Source organism: Beta vulgaris, chromosome 8, assembly GCF_026745355.1.
Source record: "Beta vulgaris subsp. vulgaris cultivar EL10 chromosome 8, EL10.2, whole genome shotgun sequence".
Taxonomy (NCBI): domain Eukaryota; kingdom Viridiplantae; phylum Streptophyta; class Magnoliopsida; order Caryophyllales; family Amaranthaceae; genus Beta; species Beta vulgaris.
This window is the reverse complement of record NC_079209.1, coordinates 54,622,167-54,637,505: the sequence shown is the minus strand read 5'-3', so window position 1 is coordinate 54,637,505 and position 15,339 is coordinate 54,622,167. Positions and strand designations below refer to the sequence as shown.

Below are 15,339 nucleotides of genomic sequence, written 5' to 3'. Positions count from 1 at the left end.
GTTCCACATTTTTCCATTATTTTTCTAGAAAAGAAGAATCCCACAATTAATGCTCTTTCACCAATTATTCTCCATTCTCTCTCTTGAAATCATCTTTTCGCATACAACATTTATTTAAATAAACAAAAAATCTTTACTGTCCCTCTTGGATTCTACTTGCATAAATTATCGTGAAAAAATGGAAATGAAAACTATATTTTGACGGAAGGAGTAGTATTTAACTATTTAGAATATCAATAATTCAATACCTATTTAATACTTCTATTAGAGTTTTCTAGTGTTCCTGTTTTCCACCATCGAAACATTGAATTAATACTTTTTTACTTAACTAGTGCAAATATGCACTTTGTGCATACTTTTTTTTTATACATGCGCATCATTACGCTTGTTTTTTTTTTACAAGGAAACCAAACGTAGGCTGACCCTCTAGTCCGGGGCCAGCCTAAAACATCTTTTCGGATGATAAGGGAAAAATTCATATAGTAAGAGGAAACCAGTATAATAACGCAGGGTAGCGATGCGCCTTCTTGGCCATAAAATCAGCAGCCTTATTTGCTTCCCAAAGCAATGACGAAACTGATACTCCTCAAACCGACGAGAATCCACACCTACATCATTCACAATGTTAGAGATCTCCCAAGAAATACGCCAGGAGTTCTTCATAGAATTTATGACCACAAGATTATCTTCTTCAATGATAATATGTGAGATGTCAAGGGAAATAGCTCCTTTAGCACTTTTTCTAAGAACCCAAGCTTCAACTTGAACAATAAAAATATGGGGCCCAAAAACTTTGCACCAACGAACATAACCGCATCATCATTACGATTGTAACTCCCTATTTTCACGTCATGATAATTTTTATGTGAAATCTAGGGAGTAATTGTATAGCTATCTAAAAGTTTAGCAATAATAAAATATACTACTAACTTTTATTATATAAGCTACCAATCTACCATCTTACTATCTATTAGATGGGTCTCTTGGCCAACATCATGAGCTTTTCACACATATATTAACATTAACAATAATAATAGATTATCATTTAATTACCACTAACTAATACATCAATTAGGTGAAAAGATGTAGAAAATGGTCACGAACTCACGATGACTTAGACCAGAGGATACAAGCATAGTTGGTGAGTTATCTACTTCTTCAGTAAGCATTAGTTCGTATTATGAAAGAAACATTATGAAAGTTGAGTTTGGTACTCACAATTGGTCATCTTATATAGTGAACTTGCTAATACTGAAGAATCACTCATTTATTACCGAGATTTTAAGTCTAGATATTAAACTATCACAATAACTTTTTTTTTATTAAACTAGGTCCAATAACTTTACTTGTAAAAAAAATAGTGTTGGCAAGGTAGTGTTAAGCTAGTGTGATTTGATCGTGATATATATAATAATCATTTAATTTAATACTATATTATTAGATAATTGCTACATAAGTATTTCTCATTATATATTACGTTACTTGTAATATTACTTAGTATATATACATCACTAAATATATATGTCTATTTTAGATACTTACTAGATTTTGGGTTTAGGTAATGTCTCAACTCTCAAGTCATTAAATGAAAGAAATTTAAGAATCATAACCTTGTGGAAACTTTTGCCAAGTAAAATTGTAACGTTGATGGAAATTCACTATATTAGATTTTTCATCCTATATTGTTATTTATCATAATATGTTTTGAGAGTATAAGTTTTAAGATGTTATTGCAATTCGTTACTTGAGCTTGACTATATACGTTACAAATTACATAAAATAATTGATCAATCGATCAATTTTATATCTTCCATGAAAAAACTGATTTTAATTAAGAAGTATAAGAACTCGGACTAAAATCAACTATATTCTATGTTTGACGTGTTATCATAAATAATATGACATATTAAATCCTTCAATACTACTTTCGTTTTGTAAAAGACAATATATGTATATGGGTGATGTTATGGAAGTCTAATTTTAATTCCTCTCACATACAAATAAAACTAATAAAGAACCATAGATGGATAATGAATAATGAATAATAAGTGATTCAGTGTATTATATATAGTGTCCATATCATAAAAATAATGTAATTTGAGAATAAGATATGCTTGCATGGTAGTAAGGATGATATATTTCCTCATTTTTCCTTGTAGGTTCTAAACAAGACATTTTTTTTGGTTCTAAACAAGACATGAACTTAAAATATGATACTAATTCTGTTTCTTTTTTATTTACATATATACTTTCTTTTCCATTTTCTTTTTGATTTACATATTATTACATTTCTATCTCCGGTATAACGTCTCATATACTTTATCCTCTTTTTTCTATTCATGTGGTCCACTTTTAATAATAATAATTACCCAAATTTAAATTTCTCTTTCGATCTTTTTGGTTTCTATGTGTCTGTTCAATTTCTCTCACGGTTGGGCCCGGTAATTTTCGTATTGGCGGCACATTCTATTTTCAAATCATCAGATTAGTGTTACCAGTTATCATGTGGAAGCATTCAGCGGGACAAGTGGGCCCACGATTTTGCGGTTGAGAGATCAAAGAAGGAATCGGTTGTGTGAGAGGCTGATCTGGCCTATTTCTTGGAGAGTATCCCAACGGCTACATGGGGGATTAATGTAGAATATAAATACCTTTATTTGTAACCTAGATTTTATTATTCACTAGCTGAGATCAACTCATTGTACTTAGAAAGTCATTTCTCTCTCTTCATTCGTACTCCCTTAGCAACTTATTAACATTTATTGTATTCTTGCGATTGTATTGAGGGACACGCACTTTAGTAGATTGATGATCAAGAAAATCACCCGCGATTTTTTCCAATAATATTTGGGTCAACAACTGTTTGTCTTTATTTTCCTTTGTTAATTTACTTCAGTGCTATTGTTTATTTATGTTTTTATAAGTATATTACTCTTGTTGTTGGCCTCTCAGTACCTTTTGCGTACTTAATACAAAATCGGCATAAACACTCACCTTCTAAACTTTCTCATTAACTCTGACTCGAATTAAAGTGAGTAAATTAAAAAAAACTAAACGAACATGTATTTGATTAATTTGACATAATATAAAGCCCAACACCCCTTACCCCGCCTCACAGAGATACAACTGTTTTCTTTTTTACCTGGAATCAAACACACAACTTCCTCGAAGGTGGGGGAGAATATACCCGAATAGTACCAGCTGGTAGTCTGAGAGCCTGCGCTAATTGCTTGGTCAGTGCATGAAATGTGAAAACTGCTAGCATTTGGGTTTTTGTCGTACGCCATTATTTGATCATTTCATGTGTTGCGCTTGGGACAGAGCGAGTCGCATAATGATAATACATCGATAATGATATATCAAACGACAGTATCTCCCGCTTAAAGAATAAAAAACTACATTATATGATCCTACATAATCCTTTTCTTTTGCCTTCTAATAATTTCATTAATAATTCTCAATTACTAACTATCAAGTTAGCATCTTTTGTAGTATCGTGGAGGGACCAGTGTTATTCTCACCTTTTTTCTTTCTAAATTTATTTAATATTATTAAGATATCATACCAGGCAAGATATTAGAGTTTTTTTTAAAAAATAAGATACTATACCAGGCAAGATATTGTTAGATACGTACGGGCCTTAAGGCTTAAGCCTCCAATCATGCTTACTCCACATGAGGTTTGAATGCTTTTTCCACCAAATAACTATTGATTTAATGAGTAATGACAACCATTATCGTTATATACTTTCTCGTAAAGGCTACACATATACTGGATGTATGTGGGTCACACATACACTAGGTGTGTGTTACTACTAAAATTTATATCTTGTGACATGTGTATGTGTTACTATTAAAATGTATATATTATTACTAAAAATATTACAAACTTACAAGCAATGTTTCGACAGATAATTTTGTTTTTAATGATTTATTCTTTATCTTTGTTTAAAAAATATGTTTTATGAAATTTTCTTTGTTTAGATTTGTATGAATCCTTTGTTTAAAACTAAACAAAGAAATGTATTTTTTTTTTTCCAGATTATTCATATATTAGGTTTATCTTATTCATCTTCACCAACTTTCTAATATTGATTTCTACGAAATTTTCCTACCATTTTCAATTATTTAATTTGTCTAGAATAATAATGTTATATTTTCATCCCTACCATGTAATAAAATTCACTTCGAAATATAATATTTCAATCATCTATGTATTATGTAAATTCAAATATCGTTGAATAACAAAACAGGTTCAAATGATTATAAGTTTGTAATTTTTTTAGTAACTATATACATTTTACAAGTAACACATATAAAAGGTATACATTTTAGTAGTAACACATACATCCAGTGCATGTATGGCCCACATACACCGAGTGTATGCGTATCATCTCTCATACTTTCTTTGTTTCTAAACTAGTTTTAGAATATGTGCATAATGCATGGGAGCATTTATTACTTTATTACATATTTAAAAGAAATCATATAATTATATTGATTTAACTTACTGTTTTACACAAAATCATAAAATCATAAAGTAAGAGTGGTGAAGAACAAAAGTTACAAATGAAATTCCCAAATCAATTTATATACTTATGCAAACACTTCCTTGTAAACTATTTGTTGTGCTTGTACGCAAACCGTGTTCTTTATCAAACGGAAGGATCTTGACATTTATGCTCGCAACTTTGGAAACGGCAACTTAAAATCGCCCATGGTTGAAAACGGGTCTTGGGAGTTATAGTACTACATGAGACAGATATTGTCCTTGACTTTTAGTTATAGTCATAGCAAAACAAAACATTAAAGGAAAATGTCGTCTCTGAAATCTAATAGGAAATTTTAGTGGAGTCAAACGAGGTTATAAGCATCATTTTGGGGATAAATATTTTTTCTCTGACATTGATTCTGGAAATAACAGTAACTTCCGCACATCGTTCAAACTGTATGGAATTTTTTTTGTTTTATAAATTGAAGATTTAGGAACTTTATCCTAAAATCATGGTGGTGAATATTAGCTTGTGATTTAGAATTTGATAATTATATATAGAGATTATTTCGAAACTGACTTATAACCAGTGTGTTCAATAGCTGATGTAGTTAATGCCATGGTGGATCACATAACCCACCTATAATTTTAAAAAGAGTTGATAGAAATTAAATGGGTCTTTGCTCTGTCTATTGCTCCTCATAGAGTCTTTGATAAAATCAAAATTCGCACCACCAATAACACTCAACCATACGCGAGGTTCAACAACCACTTATGACAGTCTTATTCTGCCTTCTTGCACCGCCGATGCATAATATTTGGCCATCCATTGATCGTTGCCTACTTAGCCATGATTTTAATTTTATACCTATTGAGCTATAAATTTAAGATTTTATGTTATTTTCCCTAAAATGACGGTGAAAGTATATAACCCGTTAATCTATCAAATAAATGATATAAAAGTTAGGGATATAAAAAATAAGTATATACATAAATGTAAATTTTAATTTGTTATCAGACTCGTGCAAATTACACGGGATATTTTATTCCATAAATTTATGATTTTTTTATAATATTTTTCCTAAATCATGCTTACTCCACACGAGTTCATTTTAGTAGAAGCAATATTACAATCGTTATTTCTACCATTAGCTAATTTTAATTTGTATAAAGGGAATACAATGGAACATTTTGATTTGTGGCGAAGTTACTTCTCTCTCTACAGAAAACCTCTCCCTTCTCTCTTAAAAACACACCCTCTCCACAGCTAACCCTAAGAACTCGCCGGAGTTTCGGCATCACGTAGGTTTTCGGCAGGTTCTCCGACGATTCATCCTGCTTTAATAGTTCTTTTCATTTCTCTTAGCGTTTTTCATAGGTTTTTGGGTTCGTTCTTCTCGGTCGAAAGAGCTAATTAATTTCTGACGGCTGTTTCATTTCCCCCTCACTGTTGAGTATGTTGGATCATCTTTGTCCCTTCCTTGTATTTTTGTTTGTTGGGTCGGTTGTGCTTTTGGCTTCCTCTGCCCTATATCCTCTCCCACTGGTTTTTGTTTGGCCTCCCCTCCCCCCTCCTCTGGTTGGTGTTCGTTGGTGGTCGTTTTGGGCTTTTCCTCCCCGACCCCCTCCCTCTGCTTAGTGTTAGTTGCAGTATTTGTCGGCTTCCCATCCCCCTCCCCTGTTTAGTCTTCCTGTAGTTGTGGGCTTCCCCCCCATCTAGTGTTAGTTGTGTTGTATTGGGCTCCCCCAGTTAGTTTTGCGTTATTATTAGTTGTGGGCAAATCCCCCTCTGTGTCCCCTGTTCGCATGTGTCGGCTTCCCATTCCCTGTCCGGCGTTTGCGTTATTTTAGTTGTAGCTGCCGAGTGTCAGCCTAGTTGGTTTTTTCTCCGCGTTGTTTTAGTTCTTAGTTGTGTTGGTATGGGTTTGTTGTTGGTTTTCTCTCTCTGCTTGATACTTTCATTTCTTGCTGGAGGTAGTATTTTGTTTTCAAAATATTGGGTCTGATTTGTGTGATTGGTTCGGATTTGCGTGGCAAGAGGTTTCATGGTCGGGGTTTGTTTTCTCCGATTTTGTAAATCGGATGATTGTTCGAGATCTTATAATGGTTAGATCGTAGTCTCGCTTGGTAATGATCTTATCAATCATTGCCTTGACAAAATGATATATGAAGGCGACTCCCCAATTTATTGATTGAATTTATAGTGTGTCCACTCATTTGAGCTTCTCTTTTGAGGAGAAGCGTGAAATTAAATACCCATTCCAAAGGGTATTAAGTCACAAAGGACTGTGACTTGGTCATGTTGCGAGTTTCTCACCTCGTTGTTTCTTTGTTGTCCCGTTTGTGAAGCCGGTCCACTCATCCCACTCCTTTCATCAGGTTTCTGGTGATCGTCATCCACCAGTAGCAGCGCAATACAGTTATCCAATATCAGAGACCTTCAAATCGAGCAAATTTATCCAAGTTTTCGTTATTGTACTTGTTATATAAGAGCACGTAATGCTCAGTTTAGTTTCTTTGTTTTTAGAATGGATATATTATCCTTAAAATGTAATTCTATTTTCTAATTAATACAAATTTATTCGTTGTCAAAAAGAAAAAAAAAATGAAAACTATTGAGCATATGAGTCTACGGGAGTTGGTGTTTGGTACACGAGAGCAGTACTACCTAGCTGGATTATACGACCAGATCAGAAATGTATGTAGTCCAATAATGCGTATTATTAAAAATTTGTTCAACATTCAATTTGAACGTGTCTTTCTTGCTAGTGCTATTTAATTATTTATATTATGTATCCAGAGACCAGAGTCCAGAGTCCAGAGTCCAGACTGTGACGTGAGAAAAATAGTGGGGACAAATGAAATAAGAGCATCTTGAAAGGAATTTCTCATTCAAAAGGGACTCTTTGTACTATTTAATATTGTAAAATTCCGGTATATTACAAGCATTTCCATTATTAATTATATTAAAAGAATTTCTCATTCAAAATGGGAAATAAGCACACTATATCATTTTATTATACATATCTTTTTATATATTATACTACAATTTTTTGCACGCGATGCGTGCTTAAATTTTTTTCGAAACAGAAACTCGATTTTCTTCGGCATAAGAGTCAAAATTTGAACATTAGACATATGAAGTATAATTGTTTTTAGTTGCAAATTTTGATTGGTTTAGCTTTTGTCACTTACGTCTCTCACCATTATTTTTGTCTCTTTTTATTTTTACTTTTCAAAGCTAAATTCTATGAACAAAATAGAAATTTTATTGAATTTATTTATGATTTCTAATATTATAATATTTTTTAGTTGATTTTTGAATTAAGTATAGTACTAAATTCTAAACACTATAAAAAAGTAAATAATTTTTTTCCTTGTCTAACTTCTAAATTCTGATTTCACTACAAATACACCTCTATTTTTATCATGACCCACCATTAATTGTGAACGGTTCTTGAGAATAGTGATTTGTAAGTAAATTTTTGTAAATGTTTTTGTATGTATTGATGTTCTAGGTTATTAGTTTTTTAGTTTGTATGTTAATTTTAAGTTTTAATAAAGTTTTCCGATTATTTGAGTGATTTGCGTGATTTTTATAACGTGATTTTCTCAATTGTATGAGTGATTTGTAAAGTTTATTCTTTTAAGTGATTTGTGAATGAGTGTTGTAAATTAATTTTCAGTAGTTTTCTTTGAGTGTCGATTTTGATTTTGACTATTCTTTTGTAATTTAGAAAAGGAAGGGGGGCAAAATAGACATTTCAAAAGATGACACCATTGCTCCCCCCTTCCCTTATATAATAGAGATATAGAGGTGGCTTGATACTTTCAAAGTATACTAATCTCTATATTAAAATATTACTTCCTCCGTCCTCTATTAGTTTACCCGTATTCTTTTTAAGGATGTCCCTTATTAGTTTACCTTTTTCTTTGTTGTGCTGTTTTTGGAATAGGACCACAAACTTTTCATCACACATACATTCAACTTTAATATAAAATAATAGTTTCTCTTTCTTTCTATGACCCACAACATTATTTCTCCTAAAACTCTGTGCAAAAGAAAGGGGTAAACTAATAGAGGACGGAGGAAGTAAGTGATACATTTCTACCTTTTATGTCAGAGTTTTTTGAAAAGTAAAGTGTCTCTTATTCAAATATGAAGAAAGTATTACATAAAATTATAACCTTTTTCTCATGCATAGTCTTCGTCCGTGTGGGTGATAATATTTGTTCAAAATTGTTTACCTTTGAATTTAAAAAAGAAAATTAAATGAGAGAAAAACGTATGTATAAAAGAAAAGATAACCAACTTATGAAAATGTAAACTTGTGGCCATTCATGGCTATTTTAATATAGGATTTTGTTAATGGACGTTCCGAGACGTTATATAAGCACTAAATATATTTTCAAAAATAGTATAAATCTTGAAAGGAATTCACTGCGTCAATCGGTGTACATTAATATTTATATTCATTTATATTGGCGAGAGTTCATCAAGTGGAGTTAGCATTTTTGAGAAAATTGACGGATCCGCAACATAGAACTAACAGTCGCACTGAAATTCTTGTGAGTTGGAAATATCCCACCTTGGGATGGGTAAAGCTCAATACGGATGGAGCCTCAAAAGGAAACCTGGAAGGGCTGGTGCGGGAGGTCTAATTCGGGGGCATCGAGGTGAGTTATTTGAAGTTTTTGCAGCGAATTGTGGTATATGCTCCTGCACGAAGGCTGAACTTCTGGGAGTTTTGCATGGACTGTGCGTAGCGTGGAATGGGGGTCATAGACAAGTAATAGTGTCCGTTGACTCGGAGGTGGTGGTCAACCTGTTGGGTGGAGATGTCCCAACCAACTCTCCTTACATTCATCTGATTAGGAAATGTCATGCTTTGATTCATTCTCGAGACTGGGTAGTCAAAGTCGAACATTGCTATTGTGAGGCCAATAAAGCGGCGGATTGGTTAGCAAACTATGGTGTGGAGCTAGAGGAAAGGTTCAAGATTATAGAGGCGGTCCCTTTGGATCTTCGAACCGTTTTATTGGAGGATTTGGGAGGAGTAGCGTGGCCTCGAATGGTTCCTTTGAGTCGAGTTGGAGGACCTTGATGGCTGGGTTGATTTGTGTTTCAGTTCCGTTTTTACTTTTGTGCGTGTGTGTGTTTCGCTTTGTTTCGTCGTTTTCCTTTTGCTTTATTTTGCTTTGTTAGTCGGGTTGGTTGTCTGTAATCCTCTTTCTTCAACAAAAAAAAAATATTCATTTAATATTTATATTTTTAGTTATTTATCTAACGTTTTAAGAACACTTGTTAATTAGTTTTTGCCTTTAATATAAGCTAATCTAATTTGCGTTAAAAAAAGACTTTTGCAAATGTAGGCAAATAATTTAAAATATCCCTTCTAATTTTGCATAACGTGTACGTGAAGCCGCCAAGAGATAGATGTTGAAAAATATAGAAGCCATCATTAATTTCTTCACACCTTTGACAAAAGAAATTAGATCAAAACTAGACCAGCCTGACGAAACTATTAGTCTACATTTTTTTTTAAAAAAACATCCATCCTAGGTCATTTATTATAAAAAATATTATGACTTTTTGGAAACCTGAAAACACCTGTCAAATATTTTACGACCTTATATAGACCTATATTCTAAAGTAAGCAATAGCTGAGTCTTGCTCATTTCAACCCCTTTAAAAAGACGTCTCTTCCTAAAATTTCGAAAGTGACTTATAAAATAGAAAATATATAGTATAGCTTCCTTTAGTTTTCCTTCATTAATATTCGATTTTTAAACCCTCAAACACATATATTCGATATTAAAAAAAAGAGACGAGTAAAATTCAAAAAGTAAGTCCACTACTAAAAAAAAAACGGAAAAAAAACAACTCATATTAAAGTGCTTGATATAATTGAAGTAAAAAATCAATCTTGATCTCGTTCAAAGTACTTAAGATATTGATCAATAAATGAAAAGATTCAACAAATTTTTCATGATTTATAGTTTTGTACATTATTTATCAACGCCATGAATTTTTTGTTGCACAAGAGCTCATGAAAAAGCTTCACCGTAACATATATTATACATAAATACATCACCATATCCATAGAACAAAAATGCAGATACTAAGGCTGCAATTGGTTTAGGAAATCCAATCTCCCCAACCCCCATACCCCCCAAAAAAAATCTATAAACCTCCTATTTTATAAAAAAAATAATTCCAACGGCTTAATACACACTGAGTTGTTGTCGTTGTTGTTATTGTTGTCGTCGTTATTATTGTTTGTATGCACTATCTAGTACCATTAACCACCACTAAATCATGCTTCTTCTCAGCCATATCAGCAGAGGGAACTATTTGTGGAGGATTAATAGTAGGAGAAGGAAGCATCAATGGTTTGTCAAAAGTAACCTCAGCTTGATCATTATTACCCTCCAACATCAATTGTTTTCTAACAAGATCATGCAAATATCCCGAAAGTTGCTTTTTTACCATCTCGAAAGCCCAATCCATTCTATCCAATTGCTCCATTGCATTTTTATTGTACAAAAACAACCCGTAAAACAACTCAAAACTATCCCTTGCAGTATTATCCACCAAATTTAACAAACTTTCGTACCCTTTTGTATTAATTGGTGTATTTTCCAAGGCCAATTTCTCCAAAACTCGTCCCATCATATGTGTAATAAATTGAGACCCGGCTGCATGCTTGTCATGATCAACACAACTCATTTCCACCATCCTACACCCGGCATTCCTAAACACGTCTAGGAATGCCTCAGCACGAGACGTCCGACTCTGATCTGATCCGACTCTAACTTTATCGAACACAAAAGGTAGTCCACCCCACCCGTCTTTGCCCGAGTCTGGGCCAAACATAGGGTGGGTGCATAGGATATCAAAGTCCTTAGGAAGTAGTTGAAGGAAGAGCGATCGAGGAAATTCCTTGACCGAGAGGACATCCGCAAAGAGGGTTGAACGACGGAGCCGGTGGAGGGGGAGTGATCGGAGGACCTTCTCCGTTGAGAGGATGGATGTGCACAACAGAATAACCTGAAAAAATATTAATAACGTTCACAAATTAGAAACACAATAATTTACTAGGACAATTTTAAAGATAGTGCAAGCGAATATGTCTAAAATTATTAGGTGGTGTGGTCCAATTTCATTGAAGTAGTACAATAATATTTTGAGCAATATAACACGTGAGAACTTCAGTAGCATTATTAGAGAAAATCCCAAAAGGCCGTCTTATTGTACCATATATGGTCATATTTAGATGGCTTCCTACCACTTGTAGACTGAAGAATATAGATTGTATATATTTTCTATTAATAAAGGAGAATATTATGGTGGCTCACATAATTTAATTTTTTAGTGGGTAAGTGAGTGAATAAAAAAGTTCTTTTTTCAAATTGTTTAATAAAAAAATAAAATTAGTGTTTAAATCCCGACTTTATATATACTCAGAAAGGACTAATTTTTGTTATTTTTTTGTTTTTATTGATTTTTTTTTTGTAAAATTAAGAGTCAAACATTTTATTTTCTTAATTTCAATTTATGCATGAGTATGATCAATATAAGTTCATTAATTTGAAAGTGAAGGATTACCAAATGAAATTTTTCTAAGAAAGTCATTAGTCAAAATTAGAACAGTAGTTATCAAAAATGGACTTTTGGAAAAAAAAAAAAAAATTTGAACTTTCCACTAATCTCATAGTGATAGCTACTTTATGTCAAGTGGCATCAAAGTTTCTTCGTTTTTTTTCTTTGCCAAAATTCGGTAGGTGTACTTAATAATAAGGTCAATAAATTTGCAAAAAAAGGGAGTACTCGTACTACACATTATTATTGGCATTTTGCGACTATCGCATAAACCTTTATTGAATGAATTTATTGATATATTCCACTTCTTTCACGTTTTCTACATCTTTTTTTGCTAGAGTTCAATAATCTAAAGATTAGCTAAACAAAACTTAAAAGCTCATGTACTTAAGTTAATAATCTCGATTTTCGGCATTTCGAAAGTTCGTTATTATAATTGCATTTCTCTTTTAATAGCATGATTTTCTTTCTATGTCCTCTCACCAAAAAAAAAAAAGATAGTGCTATTATAAAATTTGGGAGTAATAAAATTAATTTTTTGAGCTTAGTCAAGTTTTACGAATAATTAAAGCATCCATTGCTTTTTTTTCTTGTTGGAAGGAAGCATCCGATGCTATTTGATATTTTCAACAAGATGTTGAACCATTCTCCCTTTTTGAAAGTCACAAGCAAAAATTCAAAATATGCCACCCCACCATACCCATATTATAACTTTTAAGTGGGTAAACAAACAATTCTTAATATTAAAGTAATTTTCCATGATCTAAGCTCTTCATAATTAAAAACTACTACACATATAACTTACTTGTCAAAAACACTCATAAATACATAACTATTGTTATTTATTACTATGACATTTTCGTTTGAGTTTCACCTTGGTCAATATAGAGTAAACTATAAATTATTAAAAAAAAACTTATAGAAAAGCATATGAAAACTAATAATAATGTAACGTTCACATAGTAACAATTATATTTAAATATTTATATTAATGGAAGAAAATATGATCAAAGTAGAGTATGTAAAATCTCACCTCAGGGTGCTCCTCGCAGAGGTCATCGGCGTCAGTAAAATACTCGACGCCGATCTCCTTAGCAGCGCGAGAGTAGTCGGAGCGTGAGTAAGCCAACACTCTATGACCTTGCTTAGCCATTGTCTTAGCCAAAAACTGGCCAAAGTTACCAAACCCAATAATAGCAATCTTAAGCTTAACATCTCTTTTACTAACGTCAAGATGATCATTAGAAACACGAGTAGCAGCACTATCACGGTTAAATACCGATTCGGAGGCCGAACCACCTCCACCGCACCGAACTACAAGGTGTTGGCGAGGGTGGCGTAAAGGAAGCGAGAGATGCGACGGAGGAGAGGAAAAAGCGGGACATTGTTGTGGTGGGTGGGTGGTGGCGGCGGCGGCGGTGGCGGTGGCGGTGGTGGAGGAAGGATGAAAAGAAGAGAGTGAAATCATGTTTTATGTTTGTTTTGTTAGTTGTAGACTTGTAGTAGCGGGAGTTGGTGGAAAATATTGGTTGAGAAGCGGAGAGTTGGGAGAAGAGAGAGTGGGGTAGGTGGCCAAAAGTGGTTACTTTGAGTTAGATCTTGGCAACGAGTTATAACGAGGGAAATGATTGAATTTATAGAATGGGAAATGAGGAGAATGGGAGGGCACCTTCCTCACCTTAGACTTTTTTATTTTGTCTTTTTATTTTATTTTGTCTTTTTATTTTATTTTATTTATTCCACATGTTAAGTTAAATAGATGGGTATATCATAGGTGATTACGTGGGCCCTATTCATTATTTATATTTATGTTTTTGCTCATAGATATAATTCACGTGTATGATTTTTTTTATTCACATAATGTGTTGTCAATTATTAGAGAATTATGTAGTAATTAATTTTTTTGGTTGTGTTGTGGTTGGCTTGATGAGAGCCACATGTATGGCATGGACCAGGGGTGATAATGAGTTCGACCGGTTTACGAATAGTTCGGGCTCGGTTTGGTCAAAACTCGCGCTCAGATTAGGATTCAGCTCGAAATTTAACGAGCCAAGTCGAACAAGGCCAAGTTCGGCTTGAAAAGCTCGTGAACAGGCTCGATAATTTATTTTATGTAAAAAAATTAATATATCTTAAAGCCTTTAAATAAAAAGTTATTATATGCTAAAACACTTTAAAAAGTTGTTATACACTTCCTTTTATACAATTTTTTACATTAAACAATTCAAGTCTTTTCTTTTTGTATACTTTAGATCTAGTTTGTCGATTATTTATGTATATTTGTTAGTAATTCATTTGGTTAGCATGTAAAATGAAATAAAATACGTTGATTCGTGGTACTTTTTGAATTTAGTCTATAATTCTACAAGATTTGTTAAATGTTGACTATAATTGTCTGTTTGGTTTAAGTTTTGTTGGTTCATTTATAATTTGTCTCAAAATCGAGCTCAAGCAAATTAAACTTGTATCTTCTTTTCTATTTTATTATTATTGTCAACTCCTTAAGTACCAGATCATAATTGCTCATTTTGTTTCAATTTTACTCATTTTAAGTCCTTTTTTAGCGAACTTGTTTCATTTTTATTTCCATGTCATTTCATTGTGAATTTTAGAGGTAAGGTAGTCATTAAATAGAAGAAGAATAAGACAAGCCGGACGAGAAAGAAAATGTAAACCAAAAGTTTGAATATCAAAAAAAACTTGTGAAATTCTTCGTCACTCTCTCTCATTAATTCGTCGCCGGCAACGACTGTAACAATCTCGTTCAATGTATAACTTCAGTTGATTAAGTCGAAGTGCACAACAATCTCGTTCAATCTGAGAAAAGCGGGAATCTAGGTTTCCAAAAAGATGGAGAAGAGTCGTGGCGGTGTCGAAAATGGAGGGGAGACTTGTCGATGGTGGTTGTTGCGCCCTGATGGTTTACTCGTTCTTCAGTCTAGTTTTTCGTTCAATCTCGTTTTTATTGCAATTCTGGAGTTCTAGGTTTCACTAGCATAGTTCATTGTAATCCTGGAATTTTGAAAAAATCGAACTGTAAAATATTAATTTATGAGCAAAAATCGCACCAACTTGGAATCATTGAAGAATTATACGAGCGAACAAGCAATCCATATGAATATGACCGGTTCCAAAAGTAAAGCAAGATCCAGTCCAAAATTGAATCCAGATCTGAATGAAAAATGAGATCGAGCGAAAGAACGAGATTAAAGAATGATTTGGTTCGTTTTTAAGAACAAATCTTG

At 33.0% G+C, this 15,339-nt stretch overlaps 1 protein-coding gene across 1 annotated transcript; it reads right to left on the bottom strand.

Moving 5' to 3' along the window:
• Nucleotides 1-10,418: 10,418 nt before the first annotated feature.
• Nucleotides 10,419-13,872, bottom strand: LOC104901924 (arogenate dehydrogenase 2, chloroplastic). Its single transcript, XM_010689549.4, has 2 exons — nt 13,128-13,872; nt 10,419-11,542 (listed from the first exon to the last, which is right to left on the bottom strand). Exons 1-2 carry the CDS (start codon nt 13,560-13,562, stop codon nt 10,781-10,783), a joined length of 1,197 nt encoding a protein of 398 aa, XP_010687851.1. The 5' UTR covers nt 13,563-13,872; the 3' UTR covers nt 10,419-10,780.
• Between the last annotated feature and the right edge of the window lie 1,467 nt (nt 13,873-15,339).